Source organism: Eucalyptus grandis, chromosome 10 (genome assembly GCF_016545825.1).
Source record: "Eucalyptus grandis isolate ANBG69807.140 chromosome 10, ASM1654582v1, whole genome shotgun sequence".
Lineage (NCBI taxonomy): Eukaryota > Viridiplantae > Streptophyta > Magnoliopsida > Myrtales > Myrtaceae > Eucalyptus > Eucalyptus grandis.
Genome location: NC_052621.1, coordinates 1,600,706 through 1,612,895, shown reverse-complemented (window position 1 = coordinate 1,612,895; position 12,190 = coordinate 1,600,706). Strand labels below are relative to the sequence as shown.

Below are 12,190 nucleotides of genomic sequence, written 5' to 3'. Positions count from 1 at the left end.
CTAAACCATTTCCGTGTCCGGAACCACGTTGGTGCCCGCGCTTCTCGTCCTGTCGATCCCATTCTGGTCCTGATGCCGACGCCCGCCGAGCTTCTGATCCTCCCCGGAAATCTCCTCTAGGGACCTGCCCTTTGTCTCTGGCACCAAGAAAGTGAAGAGGAAGCCCAATAGGTTGACCACGGACAGTGCGATGATCGCTTTCTTAATCCCGGAGCCGCTCTGCGTGTACGTCTGGATCCAGAATGCCCCGATGATGGCGCCTGCTTTGCCTGCTGCTGCCGAGATTCCGTGGCAGGTGGACCTGAATCTTGCGGGGAAGAGCTCGGCCGGGACTATGAAGGTTGTGGTGTTGGGTCCAAAGTTGGCGAAGAAGAAGGTGAGTCCATAGAAGGCAATGAAGGTCAGCGGACGGCCACCGCAGTATGCTTTGGTGCCTTCGCTGCATTTGTGGCCCCTGAAGTGTTCGTACCTGACTCCTAGGACCGCCATGAAGACCGACATCGCCAGGAAGCCAATGAGCTGGATGGGGAACCGCCCGATCTTGTCAACCAAGAAGACCGTGAACCAGTACCCAGGGACCTGCGCCACCAGGGCGATAATGAACATGGCTTTTGATAACTTGAACACCTCTTCGATCGCGTTAATGGTCTCTGGCCGGGGTAGGATGCTGCTGGCGGGGTATATGTCCTTTTGCGAGAGCTGAAGGCTGTAAAAGGCGATGTCCAGCAAGAACCAGGTGGTCGTGGTACCGAGTAGGTGGAGCCCATGCCTTCGGAGGAACTCACTCGAGAATAGTCCGTACGAAGGCTGAGGGGTGACAGGAAGGTTGGGATTGGCGTTGTATCGCGATTCATCGATTACTAAGTCTTTCTCCAGGACTTTGGCCATGTCAGACGCAGCCTTTTTGTGGTCTCCCTGGACCAAGGCGGTGTACCTTGCGGTCTCGGGCATTTTCATCCGCCAATAGTAGGTCAAGGCAGCAGGGACAGCCCCGAACATTAGGACAATCCGCCAAACGAAGTCACTCTGCGGCTGAGTGGAATAGATAGGATCGACCTTGAATGGATCGGCTGGGAATGCTGTCAGGAATATCTTTGAGACCAGCATGGCAACAGCCCCTGCAAATAGAATCCCGACACCTTGCATCGCAAAAACAGCTGCAATGAACCCTCCTCTGGTTTTCTGATTGGCATATTCAGACATGATGACGGCAGAGAGCGGATAGTCCCCTCCGATGCCAAAACCGAGCCAGAATCTGAAGAAGCATAGGCAGCCGATCACGCTATGGGCGGTGGACCCCAAGGACAGGCCCGAGGCCAAGGCACACCCAACCATGGTGACCAGGGTGATGCCATAGACCTTCTTGCGGCCGAGTTTGTCCCCGAGCCATCCGAAGAAGAGCTGACCTGCTAAAGTTCCCAACAGAGCGACTCCTTGGATGGCGTTAGAGATGTTTATTGGAAGAACACCTGGTTGTCCGGTTGTTGGGTCGAAGTAGTACAAGCGGCCTAATAGCTTGGTGACCGCGGTAATGCAAAAAAGGTCATATGCATCAGTAAAGAACCCCATTCCCGCAATGACGATGGCTTTAAAATGGTAGAGTTGGGTCTTGGCATTGTCCAACTCCGAGAAGACGGCTCTGCTGGAATCTGCCATGGCTGAAATGCTCTACTCCCCCTAGAGGAAAGACGACTGTGAAAGATAATGTTTCTGTTCCTAATGGCTGTGGAGGTAATATAGGGGAATAAATTCACGCCATCTGTCTTGTGATGCTCCTCTGCTACACAAGAAAAGCTCATTGTAACCAACGACCAGTTCGAAAAGCCGTCAGCTCCAAGAGAAAAATGCCACCATTTTGACTTGCTTAGCTTGCCGTTTGAGCTAGGAAGAACCACCTTTCTTGAGCTCTAATTTCGTCCTGTACATTTGGACCTTTAGTTTCTTCTGTCTCTTGGAACGTAGTTGCTTAAGCAATTGCTAGATGAACCGAGACCTATGCAACCCAGTTCCTCGGTTGAACCAATTTGCGTGGAAGCCGTGTATAAAATAAGGATCTGTCGTCTTCCTTTCTAGGATAATTCAAAGGAAATATCTTCTTTTGATTTTGGTCGAAAGTGTTCTGTTGTTATTTTCGAAGCCTTAGGTGGACCTCGGTTGCATAAGTCTCTCAATTCCTACGTCTGTTTTCTTCTTTCACTTGTGTTACAGTAAGCGTGCGATTTATGTCATTACAAAGGGTTTTACAGGTTGAGGTTCTTATGCACCAGATAGTTTACAACTAATTGCAACTATTTGCTTCTTATTGGTTCTCCTTTTGCCTTGTGAAAAGTTAAAACCCATGTCAAACTCTCTCTCTCTCTCTCTCTCTCGATCAAATTATATAAAAAATTCTGAATTTGAAAGTTCAGATGGTAGAAAGGGCCAATAGTCTTGAAGAAGACCATCTTGTTATTGTCACCCAAAGCCCGTTTGCTTGATGCTTTTGCAGATGGGTCATCAAAACAAGTACTTTCATAGTTTTTCTCAACTTAAGACCTTCAAAAAAATAGCCACTCCATATGAATATAACCATCAAACCCTCTCTCTCTCTCTCTTTCTCTCTCTGTGTCTAATAATATTTATAAAAAAAGGATCCTTAAAATTTCGGATGGTGAAAAGGGCCCATAATCTTGAAGAAGGCCATCTTGTTTTTGTCACTCAATGCCTGTTTGCTTGATGCTTTTGCAGATGGAGTAATCAAAACAAGTAGTTTCATAGTTTTTCTCACCCTTAATGCCCTTAAAAAAAAAGCTAGCCCCTTCACATGAATATAAGGACCAAGCCATTGTATCTTACTCTAGGAAGAGAGATTTTTTTTTTTCTTTTTTCCTGGGCTTACTTTTGAGGCAACAAGAAAAGTACAATCAAAGTCAATGCCAAAGCAGTGAACGACAAGATCAAAATTAAGTACGAAAATGCAGACAGATTTCAATGTTGGATTTCATCAAGAAGGAATTGTTTCATAGCAAGGGCAATTGGCTACTTCTGGTTAGCTCTCTTAATTGTTAATCCAATCTGACGTAAATCAAAGTCGAGCTCTTTTGCTCACCGCAAAACCAGATGCCAGAAGGCACCCTCAGCTCACTTTTTTATACGATCTCCACTGCCTAAGATGCAAAGCACGACGCCATAACAACAAGCCAAAATGAGAAACGAATTTCCAGGCAACAAACACCGAATGATCTCAAGGGCATAATGGAAGCGTGTAAGCCAATTCTCTGCTAGTTCACTGTGCAATTGGAGGTGGCAAATAGATAAAACAGACTAGCACTTCACTAAAATGGATAAAAAACCATACAGAATTCAACTACAGGGCAAAGCATACAAGTAAATCACAGCTTACAAGAGAGCAAATTGCTCTCTTAGATACTGCAGCTCAACTCCAGGGAAGGAAAAGGAGAATCTAAAATCTGTTATTACGGGGTTTGCGCATTGGATTCAGCTCCAGAAGAAGGCCGATCCTTTGCCTCTGGTTCCCGAACTTCATCAATCAACCTGGCAACTTCATCCATCTTGGGGCGCATATCAGGTACCTTTGTGACACACGTGAGAGCAATTTGCAGCATCTGCACCATCTCCTCCTCCACATTCTCGTACTTCAGCAGCTCGACATCAAAGACCTCAGCCGTCCATTCCTCTCGAACTACTGACCGGACCCACCTGGGAAGATCAATGACGTCATCGAGTCCCGGATGCTTGAGAGGTGTTTTACCTGCCCATGCCCAAACAAAACCTTGACAAAAATATCGACTCAAATTGAAACAAACCACAGCTCTCAGCTTTGATTTCATTGGTTTCGGACAAAGAAAATGAGCGAAAGACAGACACACTTGTAATACTTGTACCTTATCCTAGATGACCACTATATAATGAGCTGAGAAACTACATATCAGGAATTCACGTATCTTTGAATTAAGAGTAGGTAGTGTTTGACAAACTCAGTACTCTATCTGGGCTAAAAGATGTAGTTACCATGGATCACATACCACGACTGTAAACATCTGGGCCATGAACCAAATGTTCAAAGCAAAACAAAAATGCACCGAACCAAATTAATAATTTAATCGTAGGTACCTTTTCTGTTTCATGTTTTCTCAAATAAATAATTTCCAAACCGAACCATTTAATTGGTTATGAAATTCGAAACTGAATTAAAGTCTACCTGTTAGCATTTCAAGAAGGAGCACACCAAAGCTGTAAACATCAGATTTCTGAGTAACTTTCCTTGATTCAATCACCTCCGGAGCATAGTACCCAATAACTCGGGGAGTTATTGCAGACAAATTCATGAGAGGAGTCAGTCCAACATCCGAAACACAACCATCGTGATCTTGGGTGAGGAAGACATTCAAGGACTTGATGTTTCCATGAACACACTTAGCTCCAGGCTCCGAATGTATGTGAGCAATCGCTTTGGCTGTTCCAAGGGAGATCTTCATTCTAGAATTCCAATCTAATGGCGTCCTTCCAGAACCTTTATCTCCTAAAAGGCATGGACACAGAAGAGCAAATAAATAGGTTCATGAGATAACTTAAAAATAAGAGCAGTAAGTGTTCTTCTGAAGCAAGCTCAAACTTATTCCTTCCTAACTTATAATATTTATAGCTTGTCTATGGCAGTTTAGACCTGCCTATGGCCTCTATAAAGCATAACTTCCTCATTGACTCGGTGAGTAGAACATGGAAGTTGGCAATTTTTTCACTAATTTGAAGCCACAACATGAAGGTGAGATCTCCACAAGCCTTTTATAAGAAACTCGACATTTAATCTTTAGCAACAAATGAGACCAAACTTACAAAACTACATGTCACTGAAAAGGGAGAATGAGGATCGGCATCAGTTGTACTATTCGTACTATTCCTATACGCATCACAATCTAGCAATGAAGTGCATGGTTGCATTTTTTCTTCAGAAAAATATTGAATAATCCATCTTCAAGATTAGTCTGCAGATAACACCTTTGGCAGAGACTAGTTATACTGTATTCTACATATATAATTGACACAACATACGTTCCTTCAATTTTTTACATACCTGTAGCTTTATAGGTCAAATCATGAACAAAGGAATTGTTCAACATTGTGCACAGATTAAACATATAAGTTTTCTTTTGTGAAGTCTAGATAAAGAGAAAAAGAAACTAGGATGTCTTCTTGCATCAACAAAAAAAGTACTAGATCAGAATGTGCTAATAGATGGTTAAGGAAACACATACCATGCAAATGTACAAACAAGCTCCCATAAGGCATGTAATCATAAACCAAGAGCTTCTCATCCTTCGAATAGTAATATGCACGCAGTGGCACGATATTGGCATGTCGTCCCACCTTCCCAACAAGCTCCATTTGCTGTTCAAACTCCTTTTTGCCAGCCACAACTTCCCTCAGCCGTTTCACCACCAGGGTCGTCCCATCCTCCAGAATAGCTTTATAAGCTGTTCCATAACTCCCCTTACCAAGAACTTCGGCTGAAGCCCTCAATAAGTCCTCAAGATCAAAGTTGTAAGAACACCCTTCAAAGAATACTAGCTTGTTCTTCTCTGGTTCTTGTACACCACTTCCAAAGTCCTTTGGATTTTGACTTGTGCCATTAGTTCCCTTCACTTTCAGTACATTACTACCATCTTTTCTCTTCGAGTAGTAGACAAGGACAACCACCATGAGCAGGAAGAGCACCGCAAAACCCCCAATAACTAAAGCAATAATAGCACCTGACCCGATTTTCTTTTTCGAAGCGACTTTTTGGCCAAAAGGACCTGTTGTTGGCTGTTCTGAGTGTGCAGGCGCAGGAGAAGGAGAGGTAGAAAGAGTGGAGCATTGGCTAAGAGGTTGTCCGCACAAAAGAGAGTTCCCAACGAATGAAAAGTTAGGAAATTTTTGGAGAGAATTCGGGATGGAACCCGACAAGTTGTTATAGCTCAGATTCAAAAGTTTAAGCTTGGGAAGGTTAAGGTCAGGAATTGTACCAGAAATGGAATTATTTTGAAGGTAAAATATAGCAAGCCTATTGAGCTTCTGAATGGATGGCGGTATGCCACCACTAAAAGAGTTGAAGGACAAATCCAATACATTGAGCTGAGATGACAAAGAGATCGGGAGAGAGCCAGAAAAGTTATTATGCTGGAGGAATAAGTATTGGAGGGAAGGAATGGAAGCCACATCAGAAGGAAGATTGCCGGTTAAATAATTAGAACGTAGGCTCAAGACCTCAAGAGCATCGAGCTTTGCCAAAGTGTTTGGCGGCAGTGAGCCATAAAGACCAACAGCGGGAAGACGGACCTTTGTCACCCGGGTTTTGTCTACATTGCAAGTTATGCCTACCCAAGAACTGCAAATCGGAATAGAAGGGCTCCAATTCAGTTTCCGGGCATGTGGGACGGCCGAAGCGAAACCAAGGAGTGCTTGTACATCGGAATTCAGATCAGCAACAACTAAGGGGATGAGAAGAAGTACACCGAAAAGCAATGAGGTCGTGGGAATGACTGCTTGAAGAAGCTTCATGAAGTACTCAAGAGAGAGTGATTCAGATATTCGAATTGAACTCAAGCGCTCCTTTCTTGCTCAGCTGAAAAAACAAAATGAAACAGCATTAAGAAAATGCCTCATCAGTGACTTCCAGAAATCAACTCCAGACCGCTGTAATTCAAGGCGTCATATATTTTGAGATAATTTCTCACAATTCCACATCACGTTGTCTCTGGACTTTCGAGCGTCACCAAAACCAAGAAGCAAATAAGATGCACCCACAGTCCCATTTTGAATCCCTTAAGGAGGTCATTCTTTATCTGACTTTTTGACATTGGGAAAGCAGACCCGAGAAATCTTTACGGCAAATCATTCCCAAGAGATGCTAAAGATTTAAAATATGCATGCCCAGAAAGTCACCCAGATTACAAAAAAGAAAGAGACCAGAAAGAATCCAAGAGAGAAAAGCCAGCCCGCTGGAAAAGCAAATGCTATCTTTTGTTCTGATAAAGGAGAAGCATACTTTGCTAAAACAAAAGGCCCCCGCTTTATCTCACGGTTTTTAGACAAATGGATCGCACTAGCTCGGTATCAGGCGCACATTGGACCAATAAAAAAAGCAGAGGATTCTCACCTCTCTAATCTAGATATGCATGTATGGCATCTAGCCACTTTCATCGAGAAACAATACCAGAAAAGCCAAAAAAGAAAAAGGAAGAAGAAGAAGAACAATAAGACAACGAGGTTACTTGAAGAAAAGTTCAGGCTTGGTTAAACAGAGGGTTTCAACAGAGAGAGAGAGAGAGAGAGATAGGGTAGTGCTTTACCGACATTACAGCAACAATCATTAACAACAGGTCATCATCACGAGGGGGTTGCAAGCGTGAGTCCCCGCCTGCCTGTAGAACATAATGGGAAGAAAGTCGGTTTGAGACTTCAGCTCAAGGAGGGAGGGAGGGAGGGAGAGAGAACAATCAAGAACTCCTCAAGCTGCAGTTCTTGGGTTCTCTCTTTCAACGGAATGCTTGAGAAAACGGGTGACTTTTACAGGCCTTTTTCTTCAGTGAATTTTTGCTCCTTTTCTCCCCTTCTTCCTAGGCAAAAATGGGGGAGAGATAAAAAGAGGCAAGAGTGGGATCCTGAAGATTTGAGTGGGAAAAAGCACAGTGCCAAGCAGAACGATGTGACACTACTCTTTATCTTACAGACATATATATATATATATATATATACATTTATTTTTTTGCCTCGTGAATTCTTCAACTTCATGGCTGAACAGTGGACTCATTTTGCTAAGTTTAACTGGTCAATATCAATGGATATTCATAAATTTTCTAGGCATTTCTTACTAAAGAATTCCTTAAAGACATGAATCCCAAGATGAGATTGGTTGGATTCTGTCCGAATCTATGGTCGCTAACAAGCTTTGACATGCCCTTGGCTCGAATCTCGAAAAAGGCAACCGGTTAGATAAAAAAAAGACGATGTGAGAGGCCTAGGAGCCTGGTAGCTTCAGAAAAAGTGCCTTCCATTTTATTTACGTAAAACTTACTTTTTAAAATTAAATAGATTCTGTCGAATTTATAATGCTATCAAGATTTGAAAAAATTAAGGATAAGTTTATGTGGATATATGTGTCAATCACATTATATGAAAAACAATGATATATGTTGTGTGTGAATAGTTGTTTTCCATCACTTATTCTGCTATTGGATAAAACTACAAAGAAAATTAAATTTGTCAAACGAGAGAAACTAGGATATTAATTGGGGATGTGCAAAACAAATCACTTGAACCTGGAATCGCCCAAACTAGATTAGTAGGTTTGGTCTAGTACCTAGGAATGTTGGTTCGATCCGATTCCAAAAAAGAATTGGATCGGACAAACTAAGTATACTTTTTTATTTTATTATTTCTTTAAAAAATAGTAAAATGTGAACTAAACATTAACTTGATTCGGTTCCAAGTAATAAGAAAAAAAGTAATGAGAAAAAATAAATGATTAATTCAATTGGATTGAACTAGAACAGAATTGAACTTATGGTTCGGTTCGATTCTCAGTCTTAAGACTAATCAGTCTAGTCCTCAGTTTTGACTTTTGAAAACTAAGACCAAATCGAGAATCGATCACCTTAATGTTGACAAGTGTAAATAAAGATCTATACTCATGTAGGCTCCTAACACTATGTGTAATTGTGTACTTGTCGGTTCATTTATATCTTATAAATAAATAAAAGACACAATCAGTCATGATTATATGGAATTTATCTTACATGTAACTAAATATTTAATCTTTATTCTTTATTGCTGATTAAAAAAAAAACTCTAATCGTTTAATTTCTTTATAAGTGAGAATTATTTCCACAAGACCGACGACCCATGAAATGGAAAGCATGTCATAATTACTCACCTAGAAAAGGAGGCTTCTAATAATTCACATAACGGTTGGCCAAGGAAAATAATTCACATAGCTAGGCCTAAGCCGTCGGGGCCGTCGGATCGATATGATGAACAGCAACCCCACGATGCAAGAGACCTTTTCTTTTTTTTATTCCCTTTGGTCCTTGTAATTATGGCAAATTCAAATAATTTCCCCTAAAAAGGGACCGTCTAATTCAACCTTTTGTGAAAGGTGATTGTGCATGATAAGTGGGTTTGACTTCACTCTTGAGAATCAACAGCATCATGGCCTTGTGCATAAAAGGAGGAAGCCCACACCTTTGAAATTCACATGGTAGGGTCCGTAGTTCCTTGCTTTCGTCTTTCCAGCTTAGATCATCGATTGGAACAATAAATTTTTTTACCTTTGTTCTTTCTGTACCACCTTCGCGCGTATGCTCGATTGCGATCATCTCGACCAAGTGATTTGGCTCGTTTGATTCGGCGGTGCAAAATTCATGCTTCGGTTAATAAAAGACAGATGAGTTTTCCTTGAATAGATAGATCACGTGTGCTTGCTTAATGTGAACACAATTCGATGAGTCAACGGGATAGAATGTCGAGACTGCATAATTAGGTGAGAAGATGCTCACAGCTGAGAAGCACGAATTTCCATGTGTGCTCTATCATTTCATTTATGGTGATCGGTGGCGTCTATTTGTGACCAGTGTATGAACAAAATTTAAGAACCATGACTTCTCATCTCGATCATGAAAGTGAGATTTGTGAACCTGGGAGATGGACCTCTAAACCGAATGAATTGAATATGGAATGACTCGTTTTCCATAATATCATAAAAATGAAAAGATTTCTTTTGGATAATCTCAAATCTCTCTCACCTTAAAAGATAACTTAAATGATAAAATTTTCTCTCACACTCGAGTGCATATATAGTAATATTTTTATTCCTAGGAACAACATTTGTTCAAGAACAATTTTTTTCTATTTTTATTCATTGTACACGTTTGGTTACTACACAAAATTTCTATTTTTAAAATATTTTTTTTGGATAATCTCGAATCTCTCTCACCTTAAAAACTGACTTTTTTTTTTAGATACCTTAAAAGTTAACTTAAATGATAAGATTTTCTCTCTCACTTGAGTCCATATAATAAAAATTTTATACCTAGGAACAAAATTTGTTTAGGAACAATTTTTTTCTATTTTTATTCCTCATACATGTTTTGTCACTACACAAAATTTATATTTTTAAAATGAAAATGCATCTAGCATGACCCCGAATTTCGTTTGTAACTTGAAATTTCTTTTAATTTTTAAATAATTTTATTAAATCTTTCTCTTCTTTCTTTTTTCCTTTTTTTTTTTTTTTTTCTCTAGCCGATCATTGACCCCTAGCGAGGTCAGTCTAAGCCTTGCTTTGGCCAAGCGAGGCTTGATCTTGCCCAAATCTAGCAAGGCTCAATGTCACCTAGCCACAGTGAAGTCAGCTGAGCAATGTCAACCTGGTGACTTGGCGAGGTCAAGCCTCATCCCGCCAAGGCAAGGCCAAGCCTCACCCAACCATAGTGAGGCTTTGGTCGACAAGAATTGACCTCACCGAGGGTTAGGGAGGCTCCAACGAGGTTGTTAGACCTCATCTAGCTAGTCACAAATGGATTCCATTTCAAATTATTCCTGGGAACAGAAATGTACACAAATAGATTTCGATTTTATTTTTTTCCAAGGAACAAAAAAAAAAGTGAGCGTTACCAAATATACCCTTATAAATCGACTACCAACCCCTTTCATAAAAGATGTGAGACCACATTAGCAATCTTCCCATCACAAATCAGGCGCGGGTTAGAGTAGGAATAATCCGTAACTCTCCCATGTGGTTATTGGGTCTAAACTTATTGGCAACTACAATTTGTACAAGTGTTGGTTGATATTAGATTTCTTTCAACCCAAAAGTTAGTTCAAATAGTGGAACTTTTCTTCACACTTACAAACTGATCATAAATATCTGCCACAACCTCAACAATTTCGGCTGATTACAAATTACAAAGTTTTCTCAAATTGATTGTTCAACGACCCCCCGCCGAAAAAATGAAACCCGACGGAAGCTGCGCACGAGCGCGTGCTGCGGGCGCGAGTGAAAGGCAGAACGAGAGAGAGAGAGAGTTGTTGGACCGATAATGGAAGCACTACATTCTCAGTCACAAATGGGCCGAGGAGTTAGTTGGCAGTCGATTAAGTTGGCATCGAATTTAATGAAAGCGAGCAATCAAATGACGTCAATCCAGGCAAAGCCAACCCGTGGCGACCATCCATTCAATTCACTTGGTCTGGGTCGAGGGTCTTTTTATCACATGCAGTAGCGCAAGTACAAATCTCATTTGACAAAAAGCAACCGAACATTCACCGATGTTAGCATCGAATTTTGCTTGATGCGGGAGAACATTGACCCGAATGGGCGAAAGAGCTTTTGCAGGCCCGGCCCGAGTTGAGCCATCTGAGGCGAACGTTTTTAAAGCTTGCATAGTGTCACCCAATAGAAACTTACGAAACTAATATGAACTCAGCCACTCCGTCAGTCCCCGTCCGACATAAATACCACATCCACGCTCACTGATAGGTCGGAATGTAGTCATTGATCTCGAGATCTCTCACCTCAGCATAGAATCTAGACTCAAGTACTTCAGCCACATATGGTCTGCACTTAGAACAACAACCAGATCCTATTAGTAAGTCCCTCACAATCATGTGCAGCACAATCACATAACCTAGTTTGGCAAAGGAATTTCGGCTTCATGGTCGTAAAAATGATGGCACTCATTCGTACTGCCCTTACAAAGAGAAGAAACTCAAGAGAAGGATGTCCTGACGTTTGCTTAACAGAGTACACAGAGCGAAAGAGAACTTCTCCTGAATCCTTGAAAGCAAAGAATTTGTCCCCATATCCCACGAGTCCTGAACTTTATCTGCACATTCCGTGCATTGTGAAACGCATGGCGATAAAAGTTTCAGTAAGTAAACATGACTCATTGATCAATGCACCAAGTGATTTTCCTCTTAATAGGTAGATAGACCGAATTGAAAGAAATCCGGGCAAAGGCCCTAAGTAGGTAGAAAGACAAAAACACAGAGTAAGCACCAAGTGCAAACTCTCTCAGATTATCAAAACAGAGGACAATTATACGCAGACTCAGATTCCCACAATTGCCGCCGAGTAATATGAGTTAAAGTAAAAACCCAACACAATCATTCACAACCATCGCATAACAAATCCATAAAGACACTTGCTCAA

At 41.5% G+C, this 12,190-nt stretch overlaps 2 protein-coding genes across 6 annotated transcripts; both read right to left on the bottom strand.

Annotated features, from left to right (window-relative positions):
- LOC104423327 (low affinity inorganic phosphate transporter 8) lies at positions 1–1,656 on the bottom strand. The gene has a single exon (XM_010035834.2). The coding sequence runs from the start codon at positions 1,654–1,656 to the stop codon at positions 1–3; it is 1,656 nt and encodes a 551-aa protein (XP_010034136.2).
- Positions 1,657–3,218: 1,562 nt separating this feature from the next.
- On the bottom strand, positions 3,219–7,668 carry LOC104420970 (probable inactive receptor kinase At5g58300). 5 transcript variants are annotated; one of them, XM_010032763.3, is made up of 4 exons: positions 7,332–7,668; positions 5,256–6,604; positions 4,202–4,522; positions 3,219–3,751 (listed from the first exon to the last, which is right to left on the bottom strand). In XM_010032763.3, exons 2-4 carry the CDS (start codon positions 6,538–6,540, stop codon positions 3,456–3,458), a joined length of 1,902 nt encoding a protein of 633 aa, XP_010031065.1. In that variant the 5' UTR covers positions 6,541–6,604; positions 7,332–7,668; the 3' UTR covers positions 3,219–3,455. The 5 variants fall into 5 exon arrangements, with proteins under 5 accessions (XP_010031065.1, XP_010031066.1, XP_018719340.1 ...); XM_010032764.3 differs by lacking the exon at positions 7,332–7,668 and adding an exon at positions 7,139–7,291; XM_018863795.2 differs by lacking the exon at positions 7,332–7,668 and adding an exon at positions 7,028–7,281.
- Between the last annotated feature and the right edge of the window lie 4,522 nt (positions 7,669–12,190).

What these genes read in the sequence shown, in the direction of transcription:
- LOC104423327 (XM_010035834.2), bottom strand. Translation starts at nt 1,656, where the DNA reads ATGGCAGATTCCAGCAGAGCCGTCTTCTCGGAGTTGGACAATGCCAAG.
- LOC104420970 (XM_010032763.3), bottom strand. Translation starts at nt 6,540, where the DNA reads ATGAAGCTTCTTCAAGCAGTCATTCCCACGACCTCATTGCTTTTCGGT. An exon ending in CTTGTTTGTACATTTGCATG is followed by an intron (nt 4,523 to 5,255) that starts GTATGTGTTTCC and finishes CATGCCTTTTAG; the next exon opens with GAGATAAAGGTTCTGGAAGG. An exon ending in CCTTCTTGAAATGCTAACAG is followed by an intron (nt 3,752 to 4,201) that starts GTAGACTTTAAT and finishes GGGCATGGGCAG; the next exon opens with GTAAAACACCTCTCAAGCAT.